A 13958-nucleotide genomic window follows, 5' to 3' on the forward strand; every position below is an offset into this window, starting at 1 on the left:
GCCAACCAACAAAGCCTAGCTTATATGGTCCAATCCTACAAAAGTAGCACAAACTGCTGAAAAAGTTAACGCTGGCTAAAACAAACGTCATGTGACCTACTAATGACCAAACAAGCGTTTAAAATAAAGGTCTGTAAAGGTGTTGACACAGTGGGGAGACACAGACACAGCAGATAGGTTTAAAAGCCCAAACTCGGGAAAACTTTAATCCTCTCAAAACTTACTGCATGTCAGTTTTATATGTAAAGTCTAGACACACCAACCGACGTCATCATTATGCGACACAGTAAAGAGCAAAACAACGACTCAACAGGTAATGCAGGACGTGACAGAAACAATCATTTCAGTTGAACACCTAATAGCTGGCTGTGAATTATGAACAATGCGGTGCCCCTACACATGCCCCCCTAGAATTCACAAAGACAGACAAATTCATCCGGTGAGGTGGGTGCAGTGCTCGGCCAAAACTACTCTGGCCTTCAGGCGCTGGGGCCACAGGAACAGGAAGTTCAGGGTTTGTGGACTGTGGAAGCGTGGTAGATGGCGGACAGCCCCGCCGCGGGGGCTGGGCAACCACCACCAGAGAATCCAAGTCCAACTGAGCGGGTTTAAGGCGGTCCACTGACACCCAGTCTCACTTGCCCCCAACGTCAATGACAAAAAATTTGTCCCCTGTTTCCAGCACCCGGAACAGACCATCGTAGAGCGGGCACAAGGTGCTGCGGTGAGCATCATGATGGATGAAAACATATGCCGCATCCTGCAGTCCTGGTAAGAGCTGTGAACGCGGCATGCCGTGCTGAGAGGTGGGCACTGGCGCAAAAACCTGGGCACCCTGGAGGTGCGCCTGCCACTGCTGACCAGCAGACCATGGACGGGTAACATCAGGCAAGAAATCACCCGGAACCCGCAGAGGCTGCCCATAGACCAATTCAGCTGCAGAAGAAAGTAGATCCTCTTTGGGAGCAGCCCGCAGCCCTAACATTACCTAAGGCAAACGATCCACCCAGCTTTCGTCACGGAGGCTTGCCCGTAATGCGGCTTTCAATGAATGGTGAAACCACTCACATAGTCCATTGGCTTGCGGGTGGTAGGCTATGGTGCGGTGTATCTGTGCTCCGAGGCTGTTGGTGACTGCAACCCATAACTCCGACGTGAACTGCGAGCCGCAGTCTGATGTTATGTCAGAAGGGACACCAAAACGGGCTACCCATGTGCTCAGGAATGCCCGCGCGACATCAGCCGTGGAGATAGACTGGAGTGGAATGGCCTCGGGCCAACGAGTGGTGCGGTCAACCACAATGAGCAGGTGCGTAAAGCCCTGGGAGGTCGGCAAGGGTCCCACCAGGTCCACATGTATGTGGTCGAAACATCTCTCCGGGACATGAAAGGTTTCAAGAGGGGCTTTGGAGTGACGGTGCACCTTAGCCCCCTGACATTCGAGGCAGGCGGCGGCCCAGTCACAAACATCCTTTTTGAGGCCATGCCAAACAAACTTTGCTGCCACCAGCTTCTGTGATGCTCTCCTGCCAGGGTGGGAAAGGCATGCACTGCATCAAATGCCTGCCTGTGCCAACTGCCAGGAACAATGGGTTGGGCCTGACCTGTGGATACATCACAAAGCAGGATGACACCTGCATTGCCAAAAGGAACATCCGCCAAATGCAGTCCACTGATGGCAGTCCTGTACGCCTGAACGTCAGCGTTGTGGACCTGGTCCACCGCCATGCGGATATAATCCACCCCAAGATGCACTGCCCCCGCAAACTGACGAGAAAGACAGTCCGCCACACGATTATCCTTCCCTGCCACATGACGGATATCCGTTGTGAACTCTGAAATAAAGGAAAGCTGACGCTGCTGCCGGGCAGACCACGGCTCTGAAACCTTGGCCATAGCAAAGGTTTAAGGGCTTGTGGTCCACGAAAGCAGTGAATGCTCAGCCTTCCAACAGGAAACGAAAGTGTCGTACGGCTAGGAACAGGCCTAGCAGCTCTCGGTCAAACGTGCTGTACTTCCTCTCAGCTGGGCACAACTGTCGGCTGAAAAAGGCCAGTGGCTGGCAAGCGCCATCAAGTAGCTGTTCGTGGACGGCCCCAACGGCATAGTCAGAGGCGTCTGTCATGATGGCAATAGGGGCATCCGGGGATGGGTGTGCTAGCATGGTGGCATTGGCCAAGGCTGTCTTGGTGTCCATGAATGCCTGAGTCCTTTCCTCTGTCCAGCCAACTGTGTGCTTAGCAGCCTTACCCTTAAGAGCTTCATAGAGGGGACGCATGAGGTGGGCTGCATGTGGGACGAAACGATGGTAGAAAGTCACCATGCCTAGAAACTCCTGCAGGGCCCTGACCGTGACCGGCCGTGGGAACTGGCATATGGCCTCCACCTTCGCAGCCAGTGGAGCTGCGCCCTTGCTCGTGACATGGTGGCCAAGGAACTCAATGGCAGACAAACCAAACTGGCACTTGGCTGTGTTGATGATCAGTCCATGATCGCTCAAACGCTGAAATAGATCCCTGAGGTGCACCAGGTGTTCAGCCTTGGAAGTACTAGCAACGAGAATGTCATCCAAGTACACAAAAACAAACGGCAGGTCGTGCAGAACACTGTCCATGCAGGGCTCGAAATTAATATTTTTTTTCACCAGCCAGTCAGACTAGTTACCTTCCAAAGTAACTAGCCAAACAGAAAATCAACTCACCAAAATTTGTTCATGTATGAATTTTACTTCTGTCAAAAATAACACAAAAGAGAGTAGTTACCATTCTTCATGATTAATGTGCATTTATTTCAAGACCCGAGTATTTTGATACTGGGGTTTTTTTGCACATTTTACAAACTGGCATTTGCTGTTCCACGTCCTCCTCGCGATATCCAAAAAAATGCCAGATGACTGACCCCTTACTAGTTCTTTTAGGAACCAATTCGTCCGCTTCCATTTTTAATTTGTTGCTGAAATTGACAGAGCTTACACGGTAGCCTATGCAACACCAGTGATTGCACGAACTGAGTCAGCGCTGTAAACCAGAACTAGAAAATCTTCCCGCAAGCAGTGTTGCCAGATACAGCTGACGTTTTCCAGCCGAAAATATGTTCAAAACCCGCCAAAATGCACTTAAAACCGCCCAATCTGGCAACACTGCCCGCAAGTTCCTTTCAGCACCTAGATGTCACCCGGGATTGGTTGGCGAGTGCGTGATGTTATTGTTTTTTTTTACCCTTAGGCAGCCTCTCACGTTACTGCCTGAGGGACAAGGAGAAAATCACCGGAAAATGTTTTAAACAAACGCAACAAACACGAAACAAATGCAAGTCAGCAGATGACCATAAAATACTCGACAGTTATGATATAATAATTTTATGTATCTCACACAGAATTTTCAGAGACAGCCCTAGTCTGAATCTTCGCTTCATATATATTTTTTATTTTCAACTAGCCAGCCGGGCTGCCTAGTGACAGGAATTACCCGCCAAATGACAAATTAAGTCGCCTCGGGCGACCGGACCACTGCGAATTTCGAGCCCTGCCATGAGTCGCTGAAAAGTCTGAGCAGCGGTTTTTAACCCAAATGGCATGCAGAGGAATTCAAACAAACTAAAAGGAGTGATGACAGCAGTCTTGGAAATGTCCTGTGGATGCAGTGGCACCTGGTGATAACCACGGATGAGGTCCACCTTTGAAAAAATGACCTTACCAGCCAACTGGGCAGAAAAGTCCTGAATATAAGGAACAGGGTAGCGGTCGGTGTAGTGGCCTCATTCAAACGGCGGTAGTCACCACACGGACACCATCCTCCGCCATCCTCCACCTTGGTGAAGCCCAAGGGCTGTTAGAATACTGTATGATGCCAAGGCGCTCCAGCGTCTCGAACTCTGCCTTGGCAATGGCGAGCTTCCCAGGATCCAAGCGCCTAGCGCGCGCATGAACCGGGGGACCAACGGTTGTGATGTGGTGCTCCATACCATGTCTGACCACGCTGGATGAGAAAGTTGGTTGGGTGAGGGCAGGGAACTCCCCCAGGAGGCATGAGAACTCATTCGCCGCAAAGGTGCTGGACAGACGGGACGAACTGGAACAGCTACGTGTGCAGGGGCGTGAAGTAAAAGTCTCTGCGTTGATCAGTCATCGGTTTCTAACGTCCACCAGAAAGCCATGAGCGCAAAGGAAATCCACGCCCAGTAGGGGCATGGACACTCTTGCCACCACAAAGTTCCAGGTAAACTGTTGTCCACTGAAAGACACCACGGCGCTGCGCTCACCAAAAGTCTCGATGGAGCTACCGTTCGTGGCCTCCAATACGGGATCCCATTTACCCTGCTGAATGTCCAAGTCTGTAGCAGGCAAGACGCTTACCTGCGCACCTGTGTCACAGAGGAAATGGCGTCCGGAAACAGCATCGGTGACAAACAGCAAACCGCCTGCATGGTCGACGCTCATTGCTGTAAATGAGCGCCGGGCCCCCGTTTCCCGACACCTTGAAGCGGCAGGGTGGGCAGCACTTCGTAGCCTTGGGCCCAAAACGAGCATGGTAGAAACACAGGCCTTGCTTCCTTTGTTGCGCTGCAGCGACGAGAGCTCCCTCTGGTGGCACTGATTCTGCAGCACAATGGTGGACAACTGCCTTGCAGTGCTGCATGACAGAAACAAACTTATCTGCCTCCTTAGCCAGGTCACGCGGGTCACTGATGGAAGAACCAGCAAGCACCGATCTCACCTCCCCTGGCAGCTGCTGAAGGAAGAGCTCCCTGAAGATAAAACAAGGCTCATGTTTGCCGAGGAGAGACAGCATGTGGTCCATCAGTTCTGAAGGCTTTGCGTCACCCAAACTGCTCAATGAAAGCAAACGGCGGGCTTGTTCAGAATCGTTCAGTTCGAAAGTCCCCAGCAAAAGCGCTTTAAGGCTGCCATATTTATCCTCAGCCGGAGGATTCTGCAGCAAACTCATGACTCTGACAGCAGTTGAGCTACCCAGGGCTGCGACCACATAGTAATATCTTGTTGCATCGTCCATTATCCATCTGATCGCGAATTGAGCCTCTGCTTGAGCAAACCACACCGCTGCATGACCTTTCCAAAACTCCGGTCGCTTGAGCGCAACAGCGTTAGCCTCCATCGTAGTAAAAAAAAACAAAAAACAAAAACAAGCAAAAAAAAAACCCTCTTAGGATTACCGTCCAAAGAGTCGTCGGGGTCACCAGTGTAAAGGTATTGACACAGTGGGGAGACACAGACACAGCAGATAGGTTTAAAAGCCCAAACTCAGGAAAACTTTAATCCTCTCAAAACTTACTGCATGTCAGTTTTATATGTAAAGTCTAGACGCGCCAACCGACGTCATCATAACGCGACACAGTAAAGAGCAAAACAACGACTCAACAGGTAATGCAGGACTTGACAGAAACAATCATTTCAATTGAACACCTAATAGCTGGCTGTGAATTATGAACAATGCGGTGCCCCTACAGGTCAAAACAAACAATCTGTATTCCAACGAGGTGTGTGTGGAGTTTTTGCATGACGAGCATATGTAAAAAAAACAACGCCCATCTCTGTGATGAATGCTGCATTCGACTAAAGGTCATAACTCATAATTCCTGACTTCCAGTCAGGAAAAAACAAAGAAAACGCTACCTCAAATCGGAATTCCTACTCGGAAACTCGGGACAGTCTCCTCGATTCGGAGTTCTCCCGAGTTCAGCAAGTGACATCAAATCAACATAAATCAAACTACAACCCCGATTCCAAAAAAGTTGGGACAAAGTACAAATTGTAAATTAAAATGGAATGCAATGATGTGGAAGTTTCAAAATTCCATATTTTATTCAGAATAGAACATAGATGACATATCAAATGTTTAAACTGAGAAAATGTATCATTTAAAGAGAAAAATTAGGTGATTTTAAATTTCATGACAACAACACATCTCAAAAAAGTTGGGACAAGGCCATGTTTCCCACTGTGAGACATCCCCTTTTCTCTTTACAACAGTCTGTAAACGTCTGGGGACTGAGGAGACAAGTTGCTCAAGTTTAGGGATAGGAATGTTAACCCATTCTTGTCTAATGGAGGATTCTAGTTGCTCAACTGTCTTAGGTCTTTTTTGTCGTATCTTCCGTTTTATGATGCGCCAAATGTTTTCTATGGGTGAAAGATCTGGACTGCAGGCTGGCCAGTTCAGTACCCGGACCCTTCTTCTACGCAGCCATGATGCTGTAATCGATGCAGTGTGTGGTTTGGCATTGTCATGTTGGAAAATGCAAGGTCTTCCCTGAAAGAGACGTCGTCTGGATGGGAGCATATGTTACTCTAGAACCTGGATATACCTTTCAGCATTGATGGTGTCTTTCCAGATGTGTAAGCTGCCCATGCCACATGCACTAATGCAACCCCATACCATCAGAGATGCAGGCTTCTGAACTGAGCGCTGATAACAACTCGGGTCGTCCTTCTCCTCTTTAGTCCGAATGACACGGCGTCCCTGATTTCCATAAAGAACTTCACATTTTGATTCGTCTGACCACAGAACAGTTTTCCACTTTGCCACAGTCCATTTTAAATGAGCCTTGGCCCAGAGAAGACGTCTGCGCTTCTGGATCGTGTTTAGATACGGCTTCTTCTTTGAACTATAGAGTTTTAGCTGGCAACGGCGGATGGCACGGTGAATTGTGTTCACAGATAATGTTCTCTGGAAATATTCCTGAGCCCATTTTGTGATTTCCAATACAGAAGCATGCCTGTATGTGATGCAGTGCCGTCTAAGGGCCCGAAGATCACGGGCACCCAGTATGGTTTTCCAGCCTTGACCCTTACGCACAGAGATTCTTCCAAATTCTCTGAATCTTTTGATGATATTATGCACTGTAGATGATGATATGTTCAAACTCTTTGCAATTTTACACTGTCGAACTCCTTTCTGATATTGCTCCACTATTTGTCGGCGCAGAATTAGGGGGATTGGTGATCCTCTTCCCATCTTTACTTCTGAGAGCCGCTGCCACTCCAAGATGCTCTTTTTATACCCAGTCATGTTAATGACCTATTGCCAATTGACCTAATGAGTTGCAATTTGGTCCTCCAGCTGTTCCTTTTTTGTACCTTTAACTTTTCCAGCCTCTTATTGCCCCTGTCCCAACTTTTTTGAGATGTGTTGCTCTCATGAAATTTCAAATGAGCCAATATTTGGCATGAAATTTCAAAATGTCTCACTTTCGACATTTGATATGTTGTCTATGTTCTATTGTGAATACAATATCAGTTTTTGAGATTTGTAAATTATTGCATTCCATTTTTATTTACAATTTGTACTTTGTCCCAACTTTTTTGGAATCGGGGTTGTATATGTGTTGACTATATACAAAATGTATTTTATTGTTATATTATTTTTTAATCTAATCTTTTATCTTTAATCATAGTTTTTAGATTTATTTTGAAATGATGACAAACATTAAGTCGTAACCGACTTTACGTATGTTTTTATGCACATAGACACATTCCAATATATTTAAAAATGATAAAGATATATTTTTAATCGTAATATAAAAACAAATATTATGCGTTAGTTAAAGGTGACAGTTTGCCTTTACCTTACCTTCCCAGAATCCAATTCGTTGTTTTTGTTTTGAAATCAATTGACTGCTAGATAGCTGTTAGCTGTTAGCTCTCTGTGCAGCAAAACCTCCACAAATTCACTGTTCGTGATCCCTTTAAAACCCATCTCAAACTTTTTCTTCATATACATGTCATATGTGGAAGCTTTGAACGTGATATATGTACTTTATCTTTCCTTTCCTTCATGGCCGAAGCCGGTTCTGGTCCATTACAACGGAATAACCAGATGAGAACTGAATGGATTGGTCAAAAGAATTTAAAATATCGATACACTGACAAAATATCTTCGATTTCATTTTACAGTTTAAGATTTCTGGCCCAGGATGTCGCCGAATTGTGGTGGATTGTTTGTGCAATATTGTTAGCATTGAAAATGGTGACTCACTCCTTGGTGCAGAGGATTCTGGGAAGGCTGAGACAGCCCCTTTAAAATATTTAGTTAATATTTAGTTCCGTATCGAAAAATTCATTTTTAAGACCTCGCTGTTGTTGTTGTGTTGTTGTTTTTGTTTGTTTGATTTGTTTGTTTTTTGATGCAGGTTGCTGGGGGTTTGACCAGCACATGTGCCATGACGACCATTGCCAGGTGACGGAGCGATATTCTCCAAAATCAAAGCCGTCCCAAAACCAAAATGGCACCTACCGTTTCTGCTGTTGCAGCAAGGACATGTGCAACCTGAACTTCACTGAGGACTTTCCGCCACCTAGACCCACCTCCGCACCGCCAGTCCGTGAGTGTATGTGTGTGTGTGTGTCAGATATCATGCTCAGTCAACCTCACACACACACACACACACACACACACACACACACACACACACACACACACACACTCGTCATTATAGTATCATTCCCGCTAATCCAGAGATGAAGGTCAATCTTTCTTGTTCTCTTACTTCCTCCATCTCTCTTTGTCCAGCCACTCACCATCTCTACCAAGAGGAGGCCATCTTGATTACCTTGGCAACTGTCTCCATGGTATCTGTCCTGGTTGTGCTGGTCTGTTTTTGCCTCCGTGTACTGAGAGGTGAGAGGCCATCGTGATAAAAGCACTCAGCATCACTCGAAAACACTGAGTGTACACTTTGTAATTTTGTGTCTATCCATATATGCGTGTGTGTGTGTGTGTGTGTGTGTGTGTGTGTGTGTGTGTGTGTGTATGACGCAGGACGTGGTAAACAGAGTCTCCATAACCTGAATGTGTTGGAAGCTGCTTTTTCTCCTCCATCGCTGGACCTGGACAATCTCAAGCTCCTGGAGGTGAGCTCGTCTCACGCTAGCGGCGTTTCCTTCCATCTGCTTTGATGGATTTCGGGAATAATTTAATTGACACGTTTTGGTGCACTTAAGTAATCTGATCTTTGGAAAACTCCCAGTTTACACTGAGGCAGTCGGTAATCTAATTTCTTTCTAAATACATGATGTCACGCATCTACAGCCGTTTTACAACTTGCCAAGAAGAAGAAGAGGATTCTGGATTCTGATTGGTCAGAAGGTGTTAAATACTTTTCTAGAACAGCAGCTCTGACCGTCCCGTCATGCAGCTGCACTTTAATGTGCTCATTCTCATACGTTAACGTTTCCATAGCAACAGCTCATTCACCACAGATGTTCAGAATAAACAGATTAATTTTAAAAAAAAGCGAGCATGTAATCATTGATCTGGTAGGGTTTCCTGTAAAGAGATTTTTGTTTAAGGTACAATATGGAAGGAGTCTTCAGTATCAGCACTTTGGAATAGAAAAAGTTTTTTTCTCGGCATCTTCAGGACAGAGGAGTTTGCACTTTTTGCCGTTTATCGGTAACATAAGCGATCACAAAATGAAAAAAAAAGAGGAACTAACTTGTTTTGCGGAACATTAAATGTACAGTGGTGTCTGCAAGTTTGTGAACCCTTTAGAATTTTCTATATTTCTGTATAAATATGGCCTAAAACATCATCAGATTTTCACACAAGTCCTAAAAGTAGATAAAGAGAACCCAGTTAAACAAATGAGACAAAAATATTATACTTGGCCATTTATTTATTGAGGAAAATGATCCAATATTACATATCTGTGAGTGGCAAAAGTATGTGAACCTCTAGGATGAGCAGTTAATTTGAAGGTGAAATTAGAGTCAGGTGTTTTCAATCAATGGGATGACAATCAGGTGTGAGTGGGCACCCTGTTTTATTTAAAGAACAGGGATCTATCAAAGTCTGAGCTTCACAACACATGTCTGTGGAAATGTATCATGGCACAAACAAAGGAGATTTCTGAGGACCTCAGAAAAAGCGTTGTTGATGCTCATCAGGCTGGAAAAGGTTACAAAACCATCTCTAAAGAGTTTGGACTCCACCAATCCACAGTCAGACAGATTGTGTACAAATGGAGGAAATTCAAGACCATTGCTACCCTCCCCAGGAGTGGTCGACCAACAAAGATCACTCCAAGAGCAAGGTGTGTACTAGTCAGCGAGGTCACAAAGGACCCCAGGGTAACTTCTAAGCAACTGAAGGCCTCTCTCACATTGGCTAATGTTAATGCTCATGAGTCCACCATCAGGAGAACACTGAACAACAATGGTGTGCATGGCAGGGTTGCAAGAAGAAAGTCACTGCTGTCCACAAAGAACATTGCTGCTCGTCTGTAGTTTGCTAAAGATCACGTGGACAAGCCAGAAGGCTATTGGAAAAATGTTTTGTGGACGGATGAGACCGAAATAGAACATTTTGGTTTAAATGAGAAGCGTTATGTTTGGAGAAAGGAAAACCCTGCATTCCAGCATAAGAACCTTATCCCATCTGTGAAACATGGTGGTGGTAGTATCATGGTTTGGGCCTGTTTTGCTGCATCTGGGCCAGGACGGCTTGCCATCATTGATGGGACATTGAATTCTGAATTATACCAGTGAATTCTAAAGGAAAATGTCAGGACATCTGTCCATGAACTGAATCTCAAGAGAAGGTGGGTCATGCAGCAAGACAACAACCCTAAGCACACAAGTCGTTCTACCAAAGAATGGTTAAAGAAGAGTACAGTTAATGTTTTGGAATGGCCAAGTCAAAGTCCTGACCTTAATCCAATGGAAATGTTGTGGAAGGACCTGAAGCGAGCAGTTCATGTGAGGAAACCCACCAACATCCCAGAGTTGAAGCTGTTCTGTACGGAGGAACGGGCTAAAATTCCTCCAAGCCGGTGTGCAGGACTGATCAACAGTTACCGCAAACATTTAGTTTCAGTTATTGCTGCACAAGGGGGTCACACCAGATACTGAAAGCAAAGCTTCACATACTTTTGCCACTCACAGATATGTAATATTGGATCATTTTCCTCAATAAATAAATGACCAAGTATAATATTTTTGTCTCATTTGTTTAACTGAGTTCTCTTTATCTACTTTTGTATCGTTTCTCTTAATTAAGAAAATATTTCCGAATTTAATCACATGATACGAGATGTTGTATTGTAACATGTCTATTTTTCACATGACCACATGTTGTTCATTACAGCTGATTGGGCGTGGCCGGTACGGATCGGTGTACCGTGGCTCCCTGGATGAGCGTTCTGTGGCGGTTAAAGTGTTCTCCAGCTGCAATCGGCAGACGTTTGTTAACGAGCGATCCATCTACCGCCTCCTACCGGACCACGACAACATCACACACTTCCTGGAGACGGAGGAACGAGTCGGAAGCGACGGACAGCCCGAGTACCTGCTGATCATGGACTATTACCCGCATGTGAGCATCTCTGACACACTCCGACTTCATACTGTTTTAAATCGTTTATCGTACAGATTTATTTGTAAAATCGTTCTTTGTGAAAGTCAGATGTGGATTTGGCGCATGCCGTTCTTAGGAGGCGCTCTTTCACCATTTGTGGGCGTGGCTAAATGTATATCAGCTGCACGGTGAATGCGCATGGCTGATTGGCATTTCTCAGCACCGTGTTTTATCATCTCATTAAACCCTGCTGTCGGGTTCGATCGCGTCTCATCAGCTGAACGTCAGCAGCGTTTGTGAGGAACGCTCGTGATGCTGCTTTCCATCTCTCTGCTCGCTTCCTTTAGAGGAGTGACTCACTAAACGAGATTAAATCTGTGCTGAGTTATATTTGGAAGAATCTATGTGAGAGATCTGGTGTCATGTCGGATTTTTCCACTGAGCCACTTCCTGAGGAGGAAGAGTTCAGATTTCTGCTCATATATTTATATATTTATCCCTGTGATTGAACAAGTGAAAGGCTCTCTGTTTTCTCCACACCTCTCTCTCTACGTCTACATCTGTCTCTCTTGCTTTCTGTCTGTCTTTGTCCAGATCATTCTCTCTCTCGATCTCTCTTTTCCTCTGTCGCTGTCTCTGGCTCTTTCTCCATCTGTCTCTCTCAATTGTTCTCTCTCTCTGTCTATCTGCTGTCTTAGTCTGTTTCTATCTCTCTCTCGTTCTCACTTTCGTAACTTCCTCTTCCTGTTGAGATAATGTGTGATCTAAAAAAAATTGTGTGCCATCTCAGTCTCCTCTGTGCCTGGCCTATTTATGAACACACACACACACACACATATGGAGGAAGTGGTATAATACTGTATGAGCTGCAAAGTTTTTAATTATTCACTACTTTGGGCTCCTCACCCCATCAGTCTGCACTTACTGCAGCTTAGCACCAACTGTGTTGCCATAGTGATGACATCCCATCATCAGGGTGGATCCTAAAGGGCTTTTCAGGCCACATGGAGAGAGTGTGTACAGGAGAGAGTGTCTGTCTCTCTCTCTCTGTCTATCTCTCGCTCTCTCTCTCTCTCTGTGTCCCTCTCTCTGTGTCTCTGTCTCTCTTTCTCTCTCTCTGTCTTTCTCTCTGTGTCCCACTCTCTGTCTCTGTCTCTCTGTCTCTTTCTCTCTGTCTATTTCTTTCTCTCTCTCTGTGTGTCTCTGTCTTTCTCTCTATCTGTCTCTCTGTCTCTTTCTCTGTGTGTGTGTGTGTGTGTGTGTGTCTTTCTCTCTCTCTGTGTTTCTGTCTCTCTCTCTTTCTCTCTCTCTCTCTCTGTGTCCCTCTGTCTCTTTCTCTCTCTCAGTGTCCCTTTCTCTGTGTGTGTGTGTGTGTGTGTCTCTCTTTGTGTCTCTCTTTCTCTGTCTCTTTCTCTCTGTCTCTCTCTCTCTTTGTCTCTGTCTCTTTCTCTCGGTCTCTCTCTCTGTCTTTCTCTCTGTGTCTCTGTCTCTCTCTGTGTCCTTCTCTTTCTCTCTGTCTCTCTCTGTCTCTTTCTCTCTGTGTCTCTGTCTCTTTCTCTCGGTCTCTCTCTGTCTTTCTCTCTGTGTCTCTGTCTCTCTCTCTCTCTGTGTCCCTCTCTTTCTCTTTCTCTCTGTCTCTCTCTCTTTCTCTCTCTCTGTGTCTCTGTCTCTTTCTCTCTGTCTGTCTCTCTCTCTCTCTGTTGTATTAAGGTCAGTGTTGTCTCTGTGTATCCGTGCTCCTCAGGGTTCTCTCTGCACATATCTGAGCATGAGGACACTCGACTGGTTGAGCTGCTGCCGCCTGGTCGTCTCTATCACCAGAGGACTTGCTTACCTTCACACGGAGCTGGTGAAAGGAGGTAAGCTGTAAAAATCAAGTTCCAATTTGTATCACTTGAAAGATTTTTGGCTCATGAATATTAATGCGTCTGTCATGTTATACTGAACACCAGGCGTAAATGCTGCAGCTTTTGTATCACATAAAACATACAAGGTGAACATTGTGTTGTTTTGTTAAGAAAAGACCAGAAGTAACGCTCAACCGGATGCCGCCACCACCATGCTTCACTGGAGGGATGGGCTGGGCAGAGGCAATTCTAGAGTCTGTTGTGGCCCCAAGCAAAAATTTCCAGGGGGCCCTTCTGACCAGTGTTCATCACCAATATGTTATAAATAATCTGACACCAACGAAAAATGTATGAAACCAAAGTTTTTTAAATTCCAAATGTGAAAATACAATGGTAAAGAACAATAAAAACAAAATAAATAAGCCCTCGGGCCCCAACTCTCAGGGGGCCCCTGGGTCAGGGGGCCCCAAGCAGTTGCCTGCCTTGCCTGTTCACAAGCTGCGCGTCTGGGGCTGGGGTTCTCAGGGACATGCATGCAGTAGACAGTTCCTAGCTAACCATATTTAAGCTCCTGTATCATACATTAAGGATGAATCGCAAATGGCCTCCTGTGCCTTGTTTCTTCATATTTAATGATAAAATAGTTACTGAAATATTTTATAGTTAATTCGAAAAAAAAAGCAAACGTGTATTTAGCCAAAGAGTTTAAGAAATATGCATTATTTTAGTTTCTGTATCCTCAAATACATGACTTAACTTATTTAACTAACTTCATATACATCTGAAAATATATATAATG

General features: G+C 45.4%; 1 protein-coding gene across 1 annotated transcript in view; it reads left to right on the forward strand.

Annotated features, from left to right (window-relative positions):
* bmpr2a (bone morphogenetic protein receptor, type II a (serine/threonine kinase)) overlaps positions 1–13958 on the forward strand; it is a 34803-nt gene that overhangs the window by 10687 nt on the left and 10158 nt on the right. Inside the window, exons 3-7 of the mRNA XM_060918657.1 lie at positions 8149–8340; positions 8529–8636; positions 8778–8869; positions 11103–11330; positions 13057–13171. Coding sequence (XP_060774640.1) covers positions 8149–8340; positions 8529–8636; positions 8778–8869; positions 11103–11330; positions 13057–13171 — 735 coding nt within the window. The remainder of the gene's footprint in view (positions 1–8148; positions 8341–8528; positions 8637–8777; positions 8870–11102; positions 11331–13056; positions 13172–13958) is intronic.

The sequence above is a fragment of the Neoarius graeffei genome, chromosome 4 (genome assembly GCF_027579695.1).
Source record: "Neoarius graeffei isolate fNeoGra1 chromosome 4, fNeoGra1.pri, whole genome shotgun sequence".
Classification (NCBI taxonomy): Eukaryota; Metazoa; Chordata; class Actinopteri; order Siluriformes; family Ariidae; genus Neoarius; species Neoarius graeffei.